General features: G+C 53.8%; 11 protein-coding genes across 11 annotated transcripts; 7 read left to right on the top strand and 4 right to left on the bottom strand.

The window, feature by feature from the left end:
• Window positions 1-1,503: 1,503 nt before the first annotated feature.
• Window positions 1,504-3,089, top strand: BDZ99DRAFT_396866 (soluble quino protein glucose dehydrogenase; the record flags this gene model as incomplete). Its single annotated transcript, XM_033716019.1, has 3 exons — window positions 1,504-1,806; window positions 1,883-2,631; window positions 2,681-3,089. 3 exons carry the CDS (start codon window positions 1,504-1,506, stop codon window positions 3,087-3,089), a joined length of 1,461 nt encoding a protein of 486 aa, XP_033571842.1.
• Window positions 3,090-4,467: 1,378 nt separating this feature from the next.
• BDZ99DRAFT_543772 (uncharacterized protein) lies at window positions 4,468-6,329 on the top strand (the record flags this gene model as incomplete). Its single annotated transcript, XM_033726797.1, has 4 exons — window positions 4,468-4,810; window positions 4,897-5,391; window positions 5,446-5,557; window positions 5,672-6,329. Coding segments are annotated over 4 exons (1,401 nt in total), but the record flags the coding sequence as incomplete, so codon positions are not given.
• A 1,095-nt stretch (window positions 6,330-7,424) lies between these two features.
• On the bottom strand, window positions 7,425-8,679 carry BDZ99DRAFT_396854 (WD40 repeat-like protein; the record flags this gene model as incomplete). Its single annotated transcript, XM_033716018.1, has 5 exons — window positions 7,425-7,588; window positions 7,679-7,842; window positions 7,910-8,310; window positions 8,377-8,407; window positions 8,480-8,679. The coding sequence occupies 5 exons, from the start codon at window positions 8,677-8,679 to the stop codon at window positions 7,425-7,427; spliced, it is 960 nt and encodes a 319-aa protein (XP_033571840.1).
• Window positions 8,680-9,212: 533 nt separating this feature from the next.
• Window positions 9,213-10,362, top strand: BDZ99DRAFT_467116 (alpha/beta-hydrolase). The gene has a single exon (XM_033720944.1). The coding sequence runs from the start codon at window positions 9,437-9,439 to the stop codon at window positions 10,220-10,222; it is 786 nt and encodes a 261-aa protein (XP_033571839.1). The 5' UTR covers window positions 9,213-9,436; the 3' UTR covers window positions 10,223-10,362.
• A 689-nt stretch (window positions 10,363-11,051) lies between these two features.
• BDZ99DRAFT_480878 (uncharacterized protein) lies at window positions 11,052-12,899 on the top strand (the record flags this gene model as incomplete). The annotated part of the gene is made up of 5 exons (XM_033722358.1): window positions 11,052-11,165; window positions 11,225-11,840; window positions 11,891-12,447; window positions 12,502-12,628; window positions 12,796-12,899. 5 exons carry the CDS (start codon window positions 11,052-11,054, stop codon window positions 12,897-12,899), a joined length of 1,518 nt encoding a protein of 505 aa, XP_033571838.1.
• Window positions 12,900-13,766: 867 nt separating this feature from the next.
• On the bottom strand, window positions 13,767-14,705 carry BDZ99DRAFT_397010 (retinol dehydrogenase 14; the record flags this gene model as incomplete). The annotated part of the gene is made up of 1 exon (XM_033716024.1): window positions 13,767-14,705. The coding sequence occupies one exon, from the start codon at window positions 14,703-14,705 to the stop codon at window positions 13,767-13,769; it is 939 nt and encodes a 312-aa protein (XP_033571837.1).
• A 1,362-nt stretch (window positions 14,706-16,067) lies between these two features.
• BDZ99DRAFT_144652 (uncharacterized protein) lies at window positions 16,068-16,624 on the top strand. The gene is made up of 2 exons (XM_033712727.1): window positions 16,068-16,499; window positions 16,563-16,624. The coding sequence occupies exon 1, from the start codon at window positions 16,204-16,206 to the stop codon at window positions 16,465-16,467; it is 264 nt and encodes an 87-aa protein (XP_033571836.1). The 5' UTR covers window positions 16,068-16,203; the 3' UTR covers window positions 16,468-16,499; window positions 16,563-16,624.
• Window positions 16,625-17,242: 618 nt separating this feature from the next.
• Window positions 17,243-17,467, top strand: BDZ99DRAFT_397098 (uncharacterized protein; the record flags this gene model as incomplete). Its single annotated transcript, XM_033716029.1, has 1 exon — window positions 17,243-17,467. A coding segment is annotated over one exon (225 nt), but the record flags the coding sequence as incomplete, so codon positions are not given.
• Window positions 17,468-19,387: 1,920 nt separating this feature from the next.
• On the bottom strand, window positions 19,388-20,329 carry BDZ99DRAFT_144634 (uncharacterized protein). Its single transcript, XM_033712726.1, has one exon. It carries the CDS (start codon window positions 20,171-20,173, stop codon window positions 19,700-19,702), a length of 474 nt encoding a protein of 157 aa, XP_033571834.1. The 5' UTR covers window positions 20,174-20,329; the 3' UTR covers window positions 19,388-19,699.
• BDZ99DRAFT_144675 (uncharacterized protein) lies at window positions 20,329-21,203 on the top strand. Its single transcript, XM_033712728.1, has one exon. It carries the CDS (start codon window positions 20,485-20,487, stop codon window positions 21,016-21,018), a length of 534 nt encoding a protein of 177 aa, XP_033571833.1. The 5' UTR covers window positions 20,329-20,484; the 3' UTR covers window positions 21,019-21,203.
• BDZ99DRAFT_467111 (uncharacterized protein) lies at window positions 21,022-21,842 on the bottom strand. Its single transcript, XM_033720943.1, has one exon. It carries the CDS (start codon window positions 21,388-21,390, stop codon window positions 21,175-21,177), a length of 216 nt encoding a protein of 71 aa, XP_033571832.1. The 5' UTR covers window positions 21,391-21,842; the 3' UTR covers window positions 21,022-21,174.
• Window positions 21,843-22,272: the final 430 nt, after the last annotated feature.

Raw genomic sequence — 22,272 nt, 5'->3', positions numbered from 1 at the left:
GGCATTCCATGGACGAACTCTCCATTCGTGATGAGTTTAGTGTGACTTCGGGAATTTTTGTTTTTTGTTCTTTTCCTTTGGCACGTTCGCGCTTTGCGTGCTTTTCTCTTTTATTTTGCATTTGAGCGGCTTGCATTTTCCTGTGTTTCGCATCGAGAGCAACGGATGGTTTGGTTCGAACATTTTCATTTCTCCCTGGAACAGAAACACATTCGAAGGCCGCGGCGCCGCAGTACACATACAAAAGGAATTGCATGGCATGGCACGTTTTGGTGGCAACTCGATTGGATTGGACCTCTACATCAGACCACTTTTCTTCTTGTCTTCGGAATTAGTCTTTTGCGATTGTGTGCTGGGTGTTTTGGGCCCTTCTCTTCTCTTCTTGACTAGAAACGTCAGACGCACGCCCACGAAGAATAGCGGCGATATTCACCTGTACAAAATCTGGGTGTTTGGTAGAGTGCTTGGAGCCGTTGGGTCCCGGGTTGCCTTGGACGAGTGAGGGGATGAGCAGTGTAGGCGGTGATAAAGGATGGGAAAAAAAATTAACGGCTGTTAGAGCTATAGCATATATATCAACGCAGGATTTGCTCCCTATCATAATATTGAGTTGAACTATAAGACTATTGTGATTGAGCCTTATGCCTGACTACTTTATAATCGATTGTGCGTAAGCCTACGAACCCTTCCCGAGAACCTTATCTTTCCCATGAACTTCTGAAGAGTCAACAATCACTGACGAATTTCACTGCCCCTCCTAATGCCCACTTAGCCCTCAGCTGTTGGTCACCCTAAAGCACCCCTCCAGGTCCTCTCGACCTCACGCACGTGCAACCCCAAGCTGGTCTCAGCTGAGTTCTCTGTTTTGCCGCCAGTCAGACATGTGGTTCGGAAGACAACCCTCGTTTTAGACCTCAAATCCAGGCCCACCCCTGGTGCTTACTCGTGATGGCGGATCCGATCGCTCCAACCGGTTATAGATAACCTAGCCTATTTCGAGGTAATGGGCTTTCATGCAGGTACGGGATTTGGAATCACGCTTTGTGGTCAATTTGATTTTTGACGCGGTCGGGGTAAGACGAAGACGCGTTGTTATCACAACAATGCTGTTTGGAAGACGGCGGGATTCGGGATAGGCCTGGGGATGGGTTGGCGGTGTTTATGCTTCGTGAAAACATGGTGTTTATGCCGCAACTGCCAACAAGGCTCCACTAGAACAAGCCCTTGTTTCATCCTCACCATTCCCCACTCCCCACGATGACGCACTCGACCATCTCGCGCGTGCCTTGCTTGCCACTACTGGACGGCAGACGGCACGCAATTAGCTTTGTACGGATGCTTGGCTTCATCATGACAGACGCAACGGGCAGCTGGGTGCTTTGCTAGCCCTGAATCTCTGGAGGGCTTAGCCGCCACCCTGGAATTCAGGAGTCTGACCTTGTTCGCGAACACGAAGCGCGGATCCTGCCGTTTACACGCGTTATTGACTGTCTCTATCTCACTATGAAGTACTCCTACGGCCTCCTCGCGTCTTGCTTGTATGCAATCGCGCGCGCGCAGTCGACAAGCACGCAGACCTGCTCGACCACCCTCGCGCCCAAGAACGCAGCGCCATCCGTAGCATCCGGCTGGGATGTTAAAGTCGTAGCCACCGGCCTGACGAGCCCGCGTGGGATCATCTTCGACAGCAGCGGTCACCTCCTCGTCGTACAGCGAAACACGGGGATCGTCAGCCTTCCCTTAACCGACGATGGCGGGTCTTGTGTGAGGGCTGGAAAGCCGATTGTTGTGATCAAGGATAAAACCGTAAGTGGAGCCATCAGACTGATATAATTCTCCGCTGTGCCGCCATGCTCTCGAATGCTGATTCGCGACTTCTCAGCTCAACCATGGAATCGAACTCTCTAGCGACGGAAAGACCCTCTACGCGTCTTCCGCGGATATAGTTTACGCGTGGGACTACGATGCGGCCAACAGCAAGAACACGTCCGAGCCCCGCCAGATTGTCACGGGAATGGCCACTTCGGATCACACCACGCGTACGCTACTCGTCTCGAAGCAGGTGGATGACTTGTTGTTGGTCAGCCGCGGCAGCACATCGAATCTGGATCTTGAGGCGGAAGATATAAACACCGGTCGTAGCCAGATCAAGGCTTTCAACCTCACCAACGCAACTGGCGCGTACGACTTCAACACCAAGGGGCTCCGGTTGGGATGGGGCCTGCGCAACTCTGTTGGTGTGGCGGAGGAACCGCTTACGGGGGGTATTTGGTCTGTTGAGAACAGCGTCGACGAGATGGAGCGCGATGGCAAGAACATCCATACGGACAACCCCGGAGAGGAGATGAACTTCCACGGCTACCTCAATGGCACTGAGTATGCGCCCCAAGGCCAGAACTACGGATACCCGTCGTGCTTCGCAGCGTGGAACGTGAGCACGATTCCGCAGAATGCGGGCATCGAAGTCGGGACGCAATTCGCGATTGGTGAGCAGAATAGCACCGTCAACGATACGATTTGCCAGAAGGAGCGCATCCCGCCGCGATTGACGTTCCAGGCGCACCAGGCGCCATTGGATCTCAAATTCAACGCGAACGGGTCTACGGCGTTTGTCACGTTCCATGGGAGCTGGTAAGTAGCTTTGTCTGCTTTTGTATCAGCATATACTCACACCCGCTAGGGACCGCGCCGCCCCAGTCGGCTACAAACTCTCCGTCGTCACCTTTGCCAACGGCTCCCCCCTTGAGCCTTCTAACAGCACCACCGCCGCTGTCGATATCGTGGCTAACCAAGACAACTCGAAGTGCCCAGATGCCTGCTTCCGCCCTGTCGGGCTGGCATGGGATAGTAAGGGCCGCCTTTTCATGAGCTCAGATGCTACCGGGGAGGTGTACGTGATCACAAGGGCAGACGGCAGCGGTGCAAACGCGGTGCAGCCTTCGAGCACCACCGCGTCGCCGACCGCGACGGGTACGGCGACGGGCACGGGCGCAGCGGCTGCGAGCTCCACGAAGCCTGGTGCGGGTGTGAGAGAGAAAGTGCAGTGGTGGGTGTTTGCTGCTTGTATGGTGCTTGGATTGCTGGTTTAGGTGGGTACATGTAGGTAGGCAGATAATCCGTAATGTGGTGTCTGAGGCCCGTATATCTTAATCATGCCTCATCTACTCCTATACATCCAATGTGGCCTTGGGCCCGACCCCGGACGTCTAAGGTAGGAAGTTGTGCACTGGTTGAGACATGCTAAGATGAGTTTCGTCTCATTGATTTCATTTCAATGTCAAATCATCAAATCGTGGAAGCGTAAAAATGCCATCTCTTTAGACTTGTGACAAATCTTCTTCTTATACTTAGGATCAGGAACAGCTACACTTTGAGGCGCGCGACGCAGTAGCGAGCACCCGCACAAATGGCGTCCTGATGCCGCTCTACTGCGTTCAGTTGCGCCACGACGACGATATATGCTTCCAGCCACCAGGACTTTATGTCGCAGACCTTCTTGACTGCTCGTGACAGGTAATGGTATTAGGACTATCTGCAACTTGGTTTCGTTGTTGTGTCGTGGGCATGAAGACTCCTGCAGTTGGGTATGCTTTCGCCTGATCTGGAAAGGGGCGGAAGACACTTCGTTATGACTCCGCACTCAATCGGCCAAACTGCTCGAAAATTTCGCGAAAGTTTCTGCTTACTATCAATAGCTCCTGTGGACCTGCCAGGTATCGCAGCTCTGCAGTTGCGGTCTTTACTACGAAAAAGCGCCTGTCGCAATTCTCCTCCGCCACGAATCCTCTGGTGCGATTTAGAGAAGGTGACTCCTACTGACTGGAGCACACTTGAGCTCTTCCTATCGGTGTATTTATTATGCTTTTCATAGCTCCTCCTATCTTGAATCTCGGTTGCGGACACTCTCGCCCACGTGAATGCAGCCTCCATTTTTCGCAAGACACGACGGAATCTCACTTGTGCGCTGCCTCAACCATGCCTCTCATACCATCTATCAGATCATACCGAAGCTACTTTCGGTCAGATCCATCAAGGACTGCATCTTAATTTCAGGCAAGTGCTGCGAGGCCATCGTGAGTGGGCTCCGTGATCTGTGGTCGAAAGGCTTGGCATTCGCGGGCAAAGTCACCACCACCGTGTAAATCCCAGATACCAGCCACCGATTATATTTCTAGCTTCTCACTTTAAAAACTTTTTCGCTGCCCTTCTTTCCTTCCTCTTCATCTTCTCCTCCTCCATCCTCCGTTCACCAGCTTCCTTTCATCAGCTTCCGTTCATCAGCCGCCTCTTGACCAGCCCGTCTCCTGCATCTTAACAATATCGATCTATTCACACCACGCTCCTGCGTTGATCGCATCTGCTGTGACTGCACACCTATTTCCTTACCGGTCCAGATCTTACACCACCGCGAGTCCATTGCTGTGCAATAGATTCGCACCATGGCATTCAATCTTCTTCCTATCGAGGTTAGTCCGCTCACCCCCTTTCCTGCTGCACGCCTTACTGACCTCGCCGTCGCAGCTCAACCAAGAGATCGCCCACCACATCGAGAGCGACAAAGATCTCTGCGCCTTCGCTGCCACTTGCCAGGAGACTAGCAATGCTGTCCAGTCCGACGGCGGATCATTCTGGAACCATCGCTTCAGGGCCAGATACGCGCTGAAGGCCGGATCGCACGACAACGAGCAGCTCAAGAAGAAGTACCAGCGCCGTCGTAAGTGGCTCCGACGCATGAGCAACATCTCGTTTGAGTATGGCCACACCGAGATGGAGGTCAAGTCGCTCGCCGTCATGTCGGAGCTCATCAATGGTAAGCCCTCTATTCTTGCCTGCATCTCCGCTTGCGGTCATGCGATTCCTCACTTGAGCAATGCCCGCTAACAAACTCAATTGCAGAGTCTTTCTCTGGTCAAGCCCTCTACGACGAGTATGGTCGCCGCACCTGTCGCAACTTGGACGAGCTCTCCCGGTTCATCGAGAGCAGCAGCTCGCTGTCCAGGATCAACCGAGTCTCCCCCACCGGCCGTGGAGATGTTACTGATGACACGTACAACTGGACTCTTGCCGCCATCCAGCTGATGTACTCGCATGTCTTGTTCGACACCAATCGCCTCTGGAACCACGTCTTCGCCTTCGAGCACAGCCAGAAGATGGTCTACGCCAGCGCCGTCATGCAACCCATGTTCACTGGAATGGACCGCAACTACATCAACATGGAGTACATCCTGCATATCATGAACTTCTTCCGCTACCACATGATGCGCGATGGTGAGAGCCATGCCTTGTACGAGGCCTACAAGGAGCTGAGTGCGCTGGAGAAGCCGTCCGCTTGGGACCGCAAGCTGAAGCAACATGATGACCACATCGGCGACGATTGGCGAGGAACTTATGGTAAGCTTTCTCTCTCCCTCTCCACTCTCTAGCCATCACTGACCTCGCGTACAGCCTACCTCGAGCCCAAGGAGATTTCGCAAATCCGCTCCATCACCGGCACCAAGAAGAACATGATCTTCATGGACAAGAACGTCGACGGCAGCAACAACGAGAACCCCATCCAGTCCCTCCACCTCTCTCCCGTCGTCGTGCCCTCCGCGACTAGCCCATCCGGCTCCGATAGCGGCCTCGGCAGCGACAAATCCTCCACCGACGGCGACGACACGCCCGTCCTAAGTTCCTCGCACCTCGACCCCTCTGTGCGCAACCTCTTCTCCACCATCCTCAAAGCGCACCCGACGCTCAACGAGCCACGCACGCGCGCCGAGCACCGCACGCGCTCACGCACGCCGCCACGCAAGCCGCAGCCCATCTCGCTCGAGGGCGAGGGCGAGGACGACGGCAAGTTCTACGCGTCGGGCTGGCTGAGCGAGCTGCCGGTGCAGGAGGGCATCGCGGGGTGGAAGCGCATGAGCTTCATCAAGTACTACGCCGACGCATGGGGCAGCGTCGACACGGAGGCGCTGTGGGGGTACGAGGGCGTCGTGCTGCCGGGGGGCAAGATGTGCCTGGGCCGGTGGTGGGCAGTGGACCGGGTGGAGCAGGATGTGGATGGGGATGAGAACCTCTACTCCGGTCCGTTTATCCTGTGGAATGTGCACCCGAAGATGGCGAAGGGGGAGGCGTGAGGAGGTGTCGATGGCTGCGCGAGCTCGGTGGTGGTCGATTTGCGTACTCTCGACGACCTCCTGCGACTTTTCGACGAGTTAGACTCGACTTCACACCACTTCTCATCATCACTCGATCGATTGATATATACCGCACTCCGTCCGCAACAGAAAAGCACCCCTCCCTCCCTCAACGACCTTACCTTCACGAATCTCCTTCAGATCTACGATCTCTCACATTCCTTTCCCAAGACATCGCGCCTGGAGCTCACCATAGCCATTCCTTAAGTCTGCTGCGCAGCATCTGCATCCCCATCCCCGTCCACAATACACAGTTACTATAATCACCCCGGGCAGCTTTTGGTCAACTCCCTGCTTCCTCGGCATCACATCACGAAACCTCACGGCTTGGAGTTCAGCACAGCTGGATGGATGGATGGAAGATACCCCGATTTCCTTTCCTGCTGGCTTCACAACTTCAGCGTCTGCAATGGCTTTTTGCATACATGCTTCACTCTTTTCGACTTTGCAATTTGTTGCTTATGCCTTTTCTTTTGGCTCTCTCTATCCTGTTCTTTGGTTTTTTTTTCTGCATAGCGTGGCCTCGAGCATATATACCCACCCTGCCCCCCACATCCATCAAGTCATGGACATGGCGCTAAAACCGAGACCTGGATACCGACTCTACCTTGGTAGTTTTGGCATCGGCGACCTCTTTTTTGGCGATTGGAACGGGTTCGACCGGGGTTTCCCTTTTGCGGTTTCTATAGATCTGGAGTTGGTTTTTGGTTTGGTTTTGTTCCGTAGCGAAACCTGATGAAAGATGAACATTTGAAAACTTTCCAAAGTGGGGTGTTTGCGCGGTGATGGTGTGCGTGATGTGGGACTGATTGCGTGAGCGAGCAAGCGCTGTGCCTTTGAACGCATGTCTAGACAAAATCAGAGAATAGAATAGGAAGCTTTCTCAACATCTTCTCCGGTTGCCTTGTTCAGTGGTCACCATCATTCTCACCAACACCTCCCTAACATCAACATCGTAGGAACCGGATCCACACTCGATTCGACAAACCCCTAAAAATTGTCTAATCACCCAGCTCACCCTCGCGCATCGCCGATGCAGACCACTACCAACACCTCCCCAGCTCGGGCCTACCACCTCTCCCAAATCCTCCACTCCAATGCACCACGCCCAAGCCCCATGCATACCGCCAGTTTCTCCAGATTGCCCTCCAGACTTTTGGATTACCCAGACTCCAATTGCTGCTCAAAGCTGCTGCCTTCCTTGATACAATACACGAGTGCCTGGCCTGGCCTCCTCGCCACTTACTCCTCGATCGTCTTCACGCACTCCCATCCGCCGCTCAGCCGCTCCTTCCACAGGCTGACCCGGTTGTCGCCCGTGCTGACGGCGAGGACGTTGCCGCTGAGGCTCCAGCTGACGCGCCAGGCGACGGCTTCGACGTTGAGGACGGTGGACTTCCATTCGCCTGTTCAGGTTAGTACGCATTGGACCCGAAAACAAGAGCAGTCGAAGCCCGGGGTTGGTTGTCAACGAGAGATGGAAGGAGAGCACGTACGTAGATCCGGATTCGCGCTGGTCCAGATGCGGACCGTCTTGTCCTGCGACGCCGACGCGATATACGCCTTCGACAGCACCGTCGGCGACCACGCCACATCGCGCACCCAATCGTTATGGCCCACGAGATTCTCGCCCAGCTGCGCATAGCTGTTCGTCTCCGGGCTGTTTCTCACACATCAGCACTCACTCTTCCAAACTCCGCAGCTCCAGCAACCCGGGGTCCACATACTTAAACTCCCACACCTTAACCATGCAATCACTCCCCCCCGTCACGAACCGCCTCAGCCCCCCCGCCGCAGACGCGCCTCCCGCGCCGCCGCTCCCCGCGAGCATGGCCCCCGGCGCAATCGCCGGCGCCCAGCTGACGGCGTTGACGCCCGTCCCGTGCGCCTGGATGAGCTGATGCTCCCACGTGTTGTTCTTGAACTCGAGCACGCTGACGTTGCTGTCCGAGGAGGCGCAGGCCAGCAGGCAGCCGGCCTCGTGGGGCGCCCACGCGACGAGGTTGACCGAGGCCGTGTGGTGCTCGAAGACGAAGATGCGCTGCCAGACGGCGTTTTGCTCGCGCCAGATGAAGACTTTGCCGTCGTAGGAGGCCGAGGCCAGGATGGAGCCGTATTTGGGGTGGGCCTGGGAGGGGGGCAAGGGGTGTTAGTGGGGTGGAGAGGTGGGAGGGGGGAGGGAGGGAGGACGGACCCATGATACGCACCAGACGGCGCCTTCGTGGCTAGTGGGGAGGAGAGTTAGAGCTTGTTTTCGGATGGATTGGAGAGGGGGGAATGTAGAGGGGTGTGCGTACCCTTTCAGTGTCTCAGTGAGCCTATGCGACTCGCCCTCTACCTCGAATATCTTGATTGTCTTGTCCGACGAGCACGTCGCTAGCCGGCGCCCGTAGTAGTCCAGGACCGCATCGTGCTGCGTTCCGTTCAGCTTCATGATCAGGGAGTCCTCTTCCACGGTGGTAGAACGCCGTCTCTGCAATTTGGCTACGAGGGCCATGGTGTCGAGCGAAGGTGTGCAGGTCGAGCTGGAGGGGTGGGTGTTGGGGGAGAGGGAGAGGGCGTACTATCATGTCATCGTGGCCCGAGTTTGAAATTACTTGCGCCTGGTGAAGTGTTAGTAAGGGGAGTTCGGAGGGAAGGAGTGAGGCACGTGAACTTGCCATGGTTGTGGGGAATTATTTGCGGGAGTGTTGTGTTATTTGGCATCGGGGAAGTTGCGATGGGACAGTTGCGCACTGTCCTTGGGGCTAGTCTCGGGATCTGATTAGATCCTGCGAACTTATATCTGTCATATTTCATTCGACGACTCCTCTAACATCCATCATCACTAAAATCTAGGCACTTGCAACATCAAACCCATCGTCCGCTTTCGAAATGCAATCAAGATCACCAGAAAATTCGTAACAGAGCTGCTGTTAACTCATCTAATTTTACAGTAACTAATACACGAGCTCTATTTCTTTACTACCGCAAGTCTGTACCCGTCGGTCCCAAGCAACTGCATAACTTGCCTCAACCGTCGGAGGCGAGGTTCAGCGTGAATTAGATGAGACTAATAGTGCTCTTGAAAGTCTGGCTCTGATGTCCCTTGCGGACCACAGAGTCCAACCAACCAACCATCAGAGCGCACATTCGCGGGCAGTTTTTCAGACCGACGCTCTTACCATCTCATTTACTCTCACGTCTCAACCTTCGAACTCATAACACCATCTAAGCTTCGCCAAACATCTCATTTTTCTCACTGCATAGAAAATATGACGGCCATCAAACCCAACATCCACGTCGTGGCTCCGACAGCGACACATACACACACAATCATATTTCTCCACGGTCGCGGCAGCACAGCGACTGAGTTCGAGAGTGAATTTTTCGAAAGCCAGGCCAGCGACGACCGCTTCTTCACTCAAATCTTCCCGGGCATCAAATGGGTCTTCCCCTGTGCAGCTATGCGACACGCAGAGGTCGACAACGAGGAAATGTGCCAGTGGTTCGACATGGCGTCTGTCCAGCGTCCCAACGAGCGCATGGAACTGCAGGAACAGGGCCTGCAAGAGAGTGTGGAGTTCCTACTACGAGTCTTGAAAGACGAATCGGCCGAAGTTCCTATGGATCGGATCTTTCTCGGGGGCATCAGCCAAGGATGTGCGACGGCTATCCACGCCCTGTTGCAAAATGGTGCTCGACTCGGCGGTTTTATTGGCCTTTGCAGCTGGCTTCCATTCGAGGATGCGATCCAAGAAATTGTACAAAAGACATCATCGCCCACACAACGCATTAACTCCATTCGTCAGTTACTCTCCCTAGACCATGATACCGAGGATCCGATCGTGCTCCAAACGCCGGTATTTCTCTCACATTCCGAAGACGACGGGGTAGTGCCTGTCGCGAATGGCAAAGCACTATGCGATGGGTTGAAGGCACTGGGAATGACGGTGGAGATGTCATGTTATCCGGACGGTGGTCATTGGGTTAATGAGCCTAAAGGGGTGGATGGCATTGTTGCTTTCATCGAGAGTGTCATGGAGCGGTCGGGTTTCTAATGATAAAATCTAGCTTTCTAGGCGTTATTCCGCTCTTCATCGTAGCGAGCAGTAATTGAAACAAAATAAGATAAAAGCACAAGACGAATGAGTGGACGAAAGCCCTCTGTCTATCACATGCTTGCTAGTCTAAAATGCTCATTTTCAGTAAAGTAGATTACATACGGTTCACATCTTTGATGACTGATTGAAACACTTTCGAAGGCTGTAACCATGTAGCTTTTGGATTATCGTCTTGATCAAATTAACCTACACCACCCTCTCACGTCCGGTGGCCTAGTGTGAATATGAAGACACGGGGCTCAATAGGTGGAATTAGGTCCCGAGATTTTGAGGGTAGCCTAGTTATAGACCGAAGATTACCGTACACCACTAAGCTTAAGTACACTTGCTTAACACCGCCTGAGGTCCCCTGGTACGCTCTCAAGAATTGGAAAACAACAGTTTTGACAAGCCCAATAGCTCTACGGGCCACCTCAGACAGCGTCAGAATAGGAGCCTTGTGTTGATGGAGAATAGAGAACTTCTGTAGTTAACTAAGCAGCTCAAATCGGCTTACTCAGCATGGTGGACGATCCCACTGACATCCTCGGCCCGCATGCATCACAGGACATAGGTATCCGACGGCGATTTCTCTCTTCGTTTCCTGTACACCTCCCTCTTCTCCCTTCGATACTCTTAGATTTCCTTTACTGTACCCACTCTCTCTAGGCTTCTCTACACTTGCCTAGCACTGGTCGAGGTCCTCCGGTCCATCTAAAGATTGTAAAGCGACAGTTTCGGCAAGCTCGATAGTTGTCCGGGCCACCTCAGACGGTGTTGTACGACCATGGCAGACGCACTCTGCGGGCCTGCAAATCCACTCCAGAACTTCCAGAAACACACAGCCGCAGACAGAACTCTGCAGCAGGACCGCTTGATTTCGCGGCAGTCGCCCTCACAGGTCAGTATTATACTCTTCCAACCTCCCCCAGACTTCCTCAAAGCTGAGTCCTGATACAGTCCTTCCGCTCTACTTCTAACCAGAATGTCGGCCTCCTAGACCCCGAGTTCGACGCCTTTCAAGCTGGACACGCGCCACCGCCTCATCCCGACTTTCAGCATCTCCCTCCTCACCTAGCTCACGCACAACTTCAACCGCGGTTCTCGCCACAACCCCAGGCCGGGGGCTGGGCTTCCGACTTCCAGCGTCTACAGATTTCATCCCCACAACCCCAGCAAAACCACCACTTCAGACCACAGGCGTCGGCAGCACAATCGTCATGGCACCAGGATTTCGTGAGCCAGCAGGCGCCCGGAGCCGCTCAGCAGGCCTACCAACCTCCCGCACAGAATATGAACATGTACGGTGGGATGCCAGGGTATGGGATGGGTGGTTATACAGGGTCGACGTTCGGGCAGTCGGCTTTTGGACGCCCCATGCAAGAGCAGAACATGTCGGTCGCGGAAGGGAAACAAAAGGCTGATATCGCACAATTCGACGAATCAGCTTTTGAGCGGGCCTTTGCAGAGGCTCAGGCAGAGGTGCTCCAAGAAGAGGCGGCTGTGGAGAAGGTGTCTACACAGTTACCTGCGGAAACGGATCCAATTCTGTTGGGGATCAGGGATAAGAGATACCGTACGATTGACCCTCACTCCGCTAAGATTCCAAGCTAACAAATGCTATAGCCGTGTATCTCACGATGAAGCTGCGAAGTCTGATCAGCACCGGAGCAACCACTGAGGCGGAAGTCTATCTGAGCCACCTCGAGCAAACTGAACAGGAAGGAACCCTATTCATTGATATCAGCGAGGCCAAGTGGTGTATTGACACCCTGGATATTGTCGCGAATAGACAGCACGCCGACATCATACCTGAGGAGATCGAGACCCGTGTTGCTGCCTTGATTCAGAAAATCAACGGGAGACTCATGTCGATGTATCCCGCAGACTTAGCAATTTCCCTCGATAACAACTGGCCGAACCTTTGGGCGGATCTTGAGGCTGCAGGGTATATAACGCACGGCCGTAATGCTCTGCAACCTCTCCAGCAAGAACATGGGCAACAGCCGAGGTCTAAGGAACAGACTCGAAACGAACAGGATCAAATGGCGCAGACCGCTGGGAAGCTGTTAGAAAGCGTAGCTGACAACACGAGCGAGAAATTCCAGAAGAGCACCTTTCTCGAGCTCATGCGGCGACTACGAGACCACGAAGTTCGTGTCGAAGGCGACAAGGTGGTTGAAGTATGTTTACTGAGCAGCTTTCAGTTACGATAGAGCTGACTTGTGATTTTCCAGACCAATAGTATTGATACCACTGGCAACCGTCCGAACTCCTCTGGCGAGCACATTCCACCCGCCGAACAGGACCTGGATATTGGCCGAGATTTTGTTTCCACAATTAACGGCCACGAGCCTGATCTCGGTGAGTCACGAGCCTTCCAATGACATGCGGCACCGTTCTATACCGCAAGTCTATTTGCGGAACGACAGAACGGGATTCAGAACAGTCTTGGTACGTCCATCGAGCACCTAACATCTTCCAAACGACGGCATTATATTCATCAGCCAGACTGACGATTGACCTTACAGATGCTATCCCGGACAGTTTCTCCCTGTCGTCGATATCAAATGTGAAGGCTTCCTCATCCTTCGCCAATGGATGCTTCTTCCGCCGCGATGGCCAGCTTGTCTGAACCGGCAGCTCGAGTCGATACGAAGATGAGAATACTGACGCCGAGCTGAAGGTCATCTTCATGAATACAACACGTCCGATATCAACATGTTGGGCGACCTCCACGACCTAATCATGGATGCCCACAAGAATGGGTACAATCCACAAGTCACCAACTATCCTTCACCTCCCTTTAACTAAAGGTTGCGTGGTATAGTAGCGAGCCTGTATAGCTACTGTCTCAAAAGAGTCGAGCAGGAGCAAGGACGAGATGTGACTTCACGACATCTCTTGCAATGGACGACCGAGTACAGGTAGCAGTTCCCCTGCGAGGTGCGTATGGGAGGGCCGAGGCGATACTGCGTGCGCGGTACTTGATACAGTCACTAGGTATAGATACACGGACATCTGAACTAGTTCAAGCCTGCCCTGGGCGCTTTGATTTCTATTCAGGAATGGTTGTCTGGTGCGCGTTGCTGAACACCGCCTCCTTGGGTGTAACACGTAATGATAGAGTCACATTCACCACGGCCTGTCCGTCGCTCACCTTACTGAATAGCTGCCCTGGAGCCTTATTTCTCTTCACCCATCATAATCACCATCACAATACTTGTCGGCATGCCTTCATATTAGCATGGAGGGAATAAGCTCCCCTAGTCTGCCATACACCATGTGTTGGAGGTATGCATGCACGAAGTTGGACGATAATCCGATACTGCTTCTAGGTCGCCTTCTCAGCCTCTAATCAAGAAGAAACCCAATATTCCCGCCACCCGAAAACTCGTCCAGGACTATGCTTCAAGGTAAGGATCTAATATGCTCCCTCAACCGCGAACTGCTGCATAGAAAATCCACATTTCAAAAAGAGTTCCTGGACCTGAAACCAAAATCAAGCAGTGTATCCTTCGAGTTCCTTCTCCGTCCAGTCCCAGAGCTTCTGCGCCAGCTTCTCGTCCTTTCCAAACGCCGTCGCTGTGCCCCCTATCCCAACCGGCTCATAATACTCGCCGGACTCCACACCCTCCGCCACCGACGCCCAGAGCTGATTCCGCGCCCCCTGCTCCACCGGCGTGACGACCCAGTTCGCAACCTTGCCCAAAAGCCGCACGACCAACGGCGAGCCCGTCGCATTATTCATCAAGTTCGTCCTCACCACGCCCGGATGGATCGAGGTCACGGTGAACTGCGGGTACCGCTGCGCCATCTGCCGCGCCCAGAGGATCGCGGCGAGCTTGCTCTGGCCGTAGCGGCCGTACGGCCCCAGCGCGTCGGCCGGCGTGCGCAGAGTGTCGAACCGGATGCCCTCGGGCTTTGGCGCCAGCGAGTGGCCGTGCGACGACAGCGTGATGACGCGCACGTCGGCGCCGGGCTTGCTGCGCGCAGTCGTGTCCAGCACGGGCAGCAGCAGCTTCGCCAGCAGCGCGTGGCCGACGTAGTTGGTGCCCCACTGCAGCTCGTAGCCGTCGGTGGTGAGGCCGGGCGGCGCGGCCATGATGCCGGCATTGAGCATGAGGATGTCCAGGCGCGCTGATGCGGCGGAGAACGTGCGGGCGGCCGTCTGCACTGATGCGAGGGATGATAGATCAAGTTCGAGAAGCTTGATAGGCGCTGGGTTGGGGAGCTGCTGCTGGATTTCTGCGACTGCTGCTGCCGCCTTGTCGAGACTGCGTGCGGCCAGCCAGATTTGGGCGGGGTTGTGGCGCGCGTACTCTAGCACGCACTGCTTTCCCAGGCCGATATTTCCGCCCGTAATCAGGATCACCTTGCCATCGAGCGGAGGGATGTCTTGCTCGGGCTTGAAGGGTATCGACTTCTTGCCAATGTTCATGATAAATAACGGTAAGAGGAAGGGATAAGAGTGATTAATCGAAGAAAAGTCGCTCTCGCAAAGGCTAGAGAGTAGATGCGAGATGTGATAATGTCGTTGGGTTAGAGCTGAGGACTGCCGTGCGGTAAATAGTTAGATGTCGGCGTCTCGTTAACCCATTTCTCCCGGTGGTATGGTCACTAGCGTCGATGGCTAACGAGATATGGCGTTAGCATTCATCGCCTGCGTCTTTGTTCCGACCTCCACCCCAGCGCGCGGACATGAGCATCACAAATCTCGTCGGTTGGTTGGTTGGTTCTTTCATTTTGCGGATGTAGACCGCCGAAGGCGCACGCCGCGTGGCCGTTCTACCAGAGGGCGCAGAAGCCCTCTCCGGCTGCCTGGGGGTCCAAAACCCCCAGGTGTAGGATCCATCTACAGGAATTACAATGACAACAACAAAAATACAGTAGCAGGAAAAAACCTTTCAGTATCCAAAGGAAAACTGCCACCTGTATAAGCCCATTCCTCCCTCTTCCTCCCAAGTATTTCCTGTAGATGTGGTGATTCCCTAGGTTATAGCCCTAATATGTGTCTGGTGCGCCTGCTATTAGCCAGCAGATGTCCTTATAGATATATCGGATTATCTATGTTTTACACTAAAGCGGCCAGTTCCTCTACTTAGCGCAGAGTGCTGGATCCACTAAGACTGCGGTGTGCGGTGGTGCGGTAGACCTAGCCCTTCCAGTTGCGCCAGCGCTATGCTTTATAACTGTCAGGTTTCTAGGTCTACACTATCCTATATCTACCTAACAGCCTTATATCCTTAGTTCCAATGTGGCTATAGTATATGCAAAAGTATAGGAGAGATCTTATAATAGGGGGTTATGCGTGGATGGGTAGAATTAGCTTCCTATAACAGCATTGGCAAATAACGCTTAGAACGCGTCCGGAGACTTTTGTTTAAGCGATAGTTCTATTCCGTAGCTTAAGGAGAGTAGATTTCGACCGGTATTTGTGGCTATTGTGGTTGGATTCCAATGATTGCGTTTGTTAGGTGTGTGGTGTTTTTTTTTCCCACAAACCTTGTCAATTCAAGCATCTACAGCAGTTCAGCACCTCCCTTACTACGAAAACAGTCAGGTATCGCCAGGACCGCCTTATCCGCGCGCAAAGCCTCCCCACGTTCGCGAAAGTATCACGTGACTAGAACGACCATCGCTTGCCGATTCCCCTCGGTGGTGGCTTTAAGCATACGAGTATAAGGACATACAGACACCGGTCAAAATAACGAATCTAGGAGTCTCAAACATAAGCGTGGCTCACAATCTGGCGGGTCCCGAGTAGGATATGCCGCGCCTGGCTGGGATGCATGAGACGCTGCTTGGAGACCTCCGAGCCCCGCTTTTTGCGCTGGGCGTCGGCAGGAAGTGCTGCTTGATACGGGTTTGCGAATTCTTGTATCTACATCGTATGGACAAGAAAAATGTGACGGCTGTTGTCTCCCGCAACTGTTTGGATGACCATGAGTGGCTCATGGCGCATTGCGTGCAAGCTATGCCGGACCGCAAAGTGCGGTGCGATGGAGAAACAGCCTGCGTGCGACAGGTGCTGCCGTGCTGGGGAGAGTTGCGTCTATAGCCAGACTCAGAGGCCGACAAAAGCCAATTTGCTGCAGACAATAACGGGTTTGCAGGATCGAGTAGGTCAGTGTTATGTGGTATCCTCTTTTTCGCACCTGGTCCCGCTGGGACGCTTTAGCAGCACGGCATCGATGTTTTAGCTAGCCTCCCTGGAGCGTAACGGAATTTATGGGTATGTATGAGTAACTAGTACCCTTCGATTGGGTCAAGAGAAGACTTGCTCACTTAGTTGTAGGAGTCGCTTTTTCCTCAATCTCAACGTCACCACCAATACGCAGTTTCAGATTGGCAACCCTGAGGTCGTCGAGACTGCGCTGTCTGAATATCTAGATAACAGATCGGGTCCTCTTTCTGGTTTCGGGGCCGGCCAGGGCATCAGTAAGAGCACCATGAAGATCATATTCAAACCTGTCGTTGACCAGCTTCAGCATTCGAGAAACTCACCGGCTCTCAGCGGAAAACTTTAGCAACTCGACCTTGGCCGAATATCTCCCTCTTTCTAACATACCAATTGACTTCGTCCAGGTTACGCCAACAGACAACTTCGTCGTGCTTGCCGCTGTGCTATTAGCCACCCAGTCGAAGGGCAACATGTCCATTTCCAGTGCAGACGTTTTCAACCCACCGATCATCAATCCAAAGTGGCTGGCGGAGAACGCGGATGTCGAAACAAGCTGTTGCGGCATTTCGGCGACTCCGCCAGATTTCCTCTCATTGGGGCACTATCACAGCGGAAGTTCTTCCACGCCTCAATATTACTAGCTAGAACGACGTTTTGGGATATATAAAAGAGCACGGAAGTTTCATTTTTCATGGCACTTCGACTTGTATGTTCTTTTCCATGCGCTGGCATCGCTGTAGCAAATTCAGTGATGTGTCCACGTATAGGCAAGATGGGTCCTACGAGTGAACAAGTCAGCCGTAGTTGAATTCCGGGCCCAGGTCGATGGCGTTACGGGGCTTCGCGTTGTGGATACCGGCGCCTTCCCAGCTGGCCCCCTTGGGCATCCTATGTCTTCTACTTGTGAGTGTTCTCAACGTTCTCCATCGGAATTCCCGTCCTATGTGAGATCCAACATTGACGAGCGACCAGATATGTTCGCTGAGAAGATCGCCAAGTCAATTCTAGAAGGGAGTTGAGGTACGGGTGAATTATCATCTATCAAAACCCAGATGTGGGACCAAAACCCAGATGTGGGACCAGGACGGCAGGACGTATCGAGACTACTTCGCCCGTTAGTAGTCCTATGGAGATTAGCATCTACGGTTTTAATAAATTGTTTGGCATCCGAGAATGCATTGCTTGACGTCGTGAGGAGTCAAGAGGTCTCCGCAAAACGTCGAAACACCGCTACATAATACCGTCTCTTCATGGCATCTTCAACATTAGAATCAAATCCGGTGTGGTTTAGTTGGCTATAATATCTTACGGCACATTCAATCTGTGTGGCAATCTGTTTGGCAGTCAATCTGTGAGCTGATGTGCCACGCAGGCCGATGGTCGTGACAAGACCCAAGTTCGATCCTTGACGCCGGACATACTCTGCCTCATTCTTTTTGCTCGCGCGGTGGTTAGGTGAAGAAGTAAAAGCGCGGTGTCGAAGGAAATAGTTAAAGCGAAAGGGGTGAATGTATCTTTGAAGCAGGGCAGGTCAGCTGCTGTCCGCAAAACATCAAAACAACGCTACATAATACCGTGAATTCGTGGCACCTGTAAGTCCAAGATCCAATCCGGTGTGGTTCAGTTGGCTATAATATGTGACAGTTGCTGGGGATCCAAGTCCCACTGGCCCAGAGACCGTGTAATTCAAGATCCAAGTTCGATCCTTGGTGCCGGACGTTTGTTTTCTCTTTTGATTCGTTCTTGTCTTTTTGGACGGTGGATTGAATGGGTGGCTTGCGCTAGAGAGAGAGTAGGAGATTTTGAACCTGGTGAATTGGAGAGGACGATGAGAGAGTGGCTAGGTTGGTTGAGTCTACAAGGGTGTCCAGTGAGTTGGAAATGGAATATCACGCGAACGTCGTGAAATGAAGCAATATTAAAGTAGATGAATGTGGACAGGGTATGTTAGTTTTGACTACTATTGATTGAAGAAGTGAATAGGAGAGCTTTTGAGGTATGAAAAAAGGGGGCGGCGATGTATCTTACCCTACTTGATTGGGCGTGGGCCGAAAGAAAATGTCAAGCATCGCTCTCCAACGCTCGGTGATCTCATGTTTCTGTCAAGCCAGGCACTCGTTGCTCGCCTGAGTTCCGGAGAGACCTGAGCGATGAACCCCAAAGTCTCGGAGCAGCATTTCTCACATGCCTCCGAATCCCACCCACAAGCAACGATACCCAGCAAAGCCGCGCATTCAGACGTCAGCATCAACTCAGCAGGCCTTACCATTGTTACTGACATCAATCTGCCAGATGACTGGTACACCATCACATCCGCACCCCTACCAGAGGAAAGATCAAGTGAGGTCGGACTAGGTTTCTGAAAACGACTAAAAAGGAAAGCCTTGATATTACCATCTGCATGGATCCGACCTCGCTACGACTTAATGAGCTGCATGGGCATGGATGATGACAGGATAGTAAGCTCGTAGGGCTGACAGTTAAGAAAATAGCCATAGGGCTGACGCAGACCTCAAATGCGGAGCGTAGGGCTGGCTGATCGGTGAGGCTCGGGTAACAACGGTTATGCATACGCAGGGGGTGGAGAAGAGAGTGCGTGAGATGGTGATGCGGGTGACATATCTTAAAGCATATTTGATTGTTGATGAGGGATCGGAATAAGGGGTGATAGGAAAGGAATAGTGCATGAAGAGGAATGTAAGTAAAATGTGACTATTTTGGTATCGTGTAGACAAAGTGAAGGCATTGGCGTGGTTTCTCTTTGGATTTCTTACCGATCTGTCGGTGGTAAGCCTCTTGGAGGCCTGACGCACGTCTTGCATCTTATTCTTGACGTCGAGTAAGGGGCTTGTCTTTCTGTAGAGCCTATAAGGGGTTTGGGTGACTTTTGCGGCGGGAAACTCGGGATTTGGAAGCCTAGTTGAGACTGTCTGATGAGAAGAGTAAGCTGCTTGATTCGAATATCTACATCCTATGCAGATGTGCAATCACTGTGTGCATTGACATCGGGTCTAGGGGGTGAGAGTGGCTGTGGCCTGTTTTCTTCATGCGAACTGCCTTCCATCGATCCCCAAGCGTACGACCGCGGAACGCTCGGTACTGCCAATAGACCAGGGCTCTGATTCCGCAGCGCATCCGTCGAGAAACCGGCCAATGTTTCTAATCAAAAGGTCAGCATACCCGACTCCCTACTCACTGCCCAGTTCCTTTCCCCTCCGCCGAAACATCCATCACCTGTTCGCATAACGGCCCTAGGCAGAAACACGAGTCGTTGGCGTCTCCAAGACTCGGTGGCCAGAGCTCTCTTCTCGAACGTGTGACGGAAGTATGCTCGCAGGCATCGCTTCGAGGCGTGTCAGCTGTCTCGCATGCAGCCCTACGAGGCTCCCCCAGCAGCCATAGCGGCGTTCTCTCGAGACAGGCTGCGGCCCTACGAGGCTGGGGTGGCGGAAGTCGCCTACGCCCGTCGCGCCGCATGTTGGAGGGAGCACATGCGTGAATGGATGAAAGCCTAAAGATGGTGTTAGCGAAGTTGGTTCGCAGGATTCGAGACCCTTGCTCTGCAGCCTTCGATACGGATGCCAATGGCGGAAGCTCGTATTCCTGGTTCCCTGCTGCCCTCCTCTAGCAACCCTCTCACGTGTCTCTCTCTCCGCTATTCCAATTCTCCCGTGTCGTGCGTCGTCAATCTCGCGATCCGCATGCACGGCGTATTGATCTTGCATCGAAGGATGCTACGTCCGGACGGCGGGCGTGCCGGAGTTGCTTCTAGGTCGACGCCCCGCGGAACGATGAGACAGTCAACGTCTGCTTTTGGTCTTGAGACAGGAAAATCGCGTCTTCTTCGAGCAGTATCGCGTCCGCTTCGCCACACACGAAGCAGTGCTGATGTGTAGTCTCCGACTATCCCGAAAGCCTGCTCTTGCTCGCACTCACTCACTCACTGAGGAGTCGACTCCGTAGTCCCCCATTCGATTCCCTCACCGGCCTGTGTCTCGTAAAGCACACTCTCACGCTCTCACTACATCAACAAACCATGCCTTGCCTCGGCTTACGCGGCTGCAGATGGAACAGAAGCGCAACCCCCCTTCTATTCCACCCTCACCGTTCACACCGCGCTCCACCACACCACTCCCGCGCCGCGGCCTGTCAGCCACCCACACCACACGTGGTGGCTTGCACGCGGGACCCTATCACGGCGCTGCTCTGGGACGCTCGTGCAGGATTGCGGGGAAGGGTCAATGTCGACAATCTGGCATCAAGCCGACGCGCATCCCTGCCGCCCATCCACCACGGGCCACCTCCATCACCACTTCATGCGTTGGGGCAGCCGGGCGTCCACGTTCTCGCCCGCGGCTGTTGCTGCTGGATGGCTGAGCTGCGGGCAGCCTCGAGGGTTGAAAGAAGGCTTCGCTGGGATCATCTTATCGTGAGTTCGGATGAGGAGACGCGATCACGAGGGCGAGAGGGAAGAAGCCGGACTGCACGCACCCATCGCATATCGACTGGGATCCGGATAGTGTTATCTATAGGCCGCGAAGCACCGCTAGCAACGACTATTCTTCGATAAACCTGCTTCGAGCCATCATGAAACAGCGCGCGCGATGGCCAGGCCATGGATAGTGTCCGTGACGAGGTTGCGAAATACCTAGCATCAGACTGTCTACTCTGACCACAGATAACGACATTCCACGCTTCAACGCGCACCCCGCCGATCCAGCTCAGCTCAATTCCCCCATCCGGCTCCTCGACCTGAGAATCGGGAAATGGTGTGATTGGCGTTGCTGCTTTCGACACACTCTAACGTAGCTTTCTCTAGACGAACCTCTTCTCCACACCACCTCTCCAACGCCGCAAAGCCCCACTCCCTTCCAAGACTCGCTGAAGCGTCCACATAGCATAGTTCATAGTTCGCTGCGCAGTTTACTCCGTCTGCAGCCATGTCTCAACTCTCCCACGTACGCAAAGACGCACTCTCCACAGCGTCCGCATGGCATCGTCCGCTGCGCAGTCTTCTCCGTCCGCAGCCCCGTCCCCACTTGTTTCAGATACACCACTCTGCAGCGGCACAAAAGCGCGGCAGATCAGCATGCATAGCCATCCATGTATCTACTGCACACGCACCTGCATCCGTCCTCACGCCGCAAAAAAGAGGGTACAGTAGACATGCTCTACAAAGCAGGGTACAGCAGATACGCTCTGAAAGCAGGGGCACAATAGATATGCTCTAAAAGCAGGGTACATACAGTAGATATGCTCTAGTCCCCTGGCCTCGATGGGCGATACCTACGCGCCGAGTCCCTCAGAACCCCCAGCAGCCGTCATTGATGCCCATCTCGGCCGCTAACTGTTCCCCTTTCGCCGCTAAGTCTACCCCTTCGGCGAGCCGGCGAGCCGGGCTGCCCATCATGCAACGCGCCCAAAACGCCCCCTCCCCCCCCCCGGCTCGGCAGCTGGTCTGGGGCTGGCTGGGCTCTGGAAATGCCTCCGTCAAGCAAGGGCATTTGACAAAAATGCGGTGTGGGAAACCCAACTTTCCCACCTCGGGGGGCTTGCGGTATGCTACTCACGCCCTAGACGCACGCCACCGTCAGCCTTGAGCCCTGAACGAAGCCCAACCATTCCCGGTTGCGGTTTGCGGTTTGCGGTATGCGGTATGCGGTATGCCATCCTATTCACCCCAAAGCTGTGAACGTTGCTTGCGTACTTTTGCAGGTGACGACAAAACGCCTCCAACCTCACAGACACGACGGAGCCCGCCCCCCCCCCCCGGGTGGGCAGAAGCCAGCCCTTTCCTTTCTAATCACCGAGTTACACGGCGGAA

The sequence above is a fragment of the Mytilinidion resinicola genome (genome assembly GCF_010093595.1).
Source record: "Mytilinidion resinicola strain CBS 304.34 unplaced genomic scaffold BDZ99scaffold_20, whole genome shotgun sequence".
Lineage (NCBI taxonomy): Eukaryota > Fungi > Ascomycota > Dothideomycetes > Mytilinidiales > Mytilinidiaceae > Mytilinidion > Mytilinidion resinicola.
This window is presented reverse-complemented; position numbering and strand designations above follow the sequence as displayed.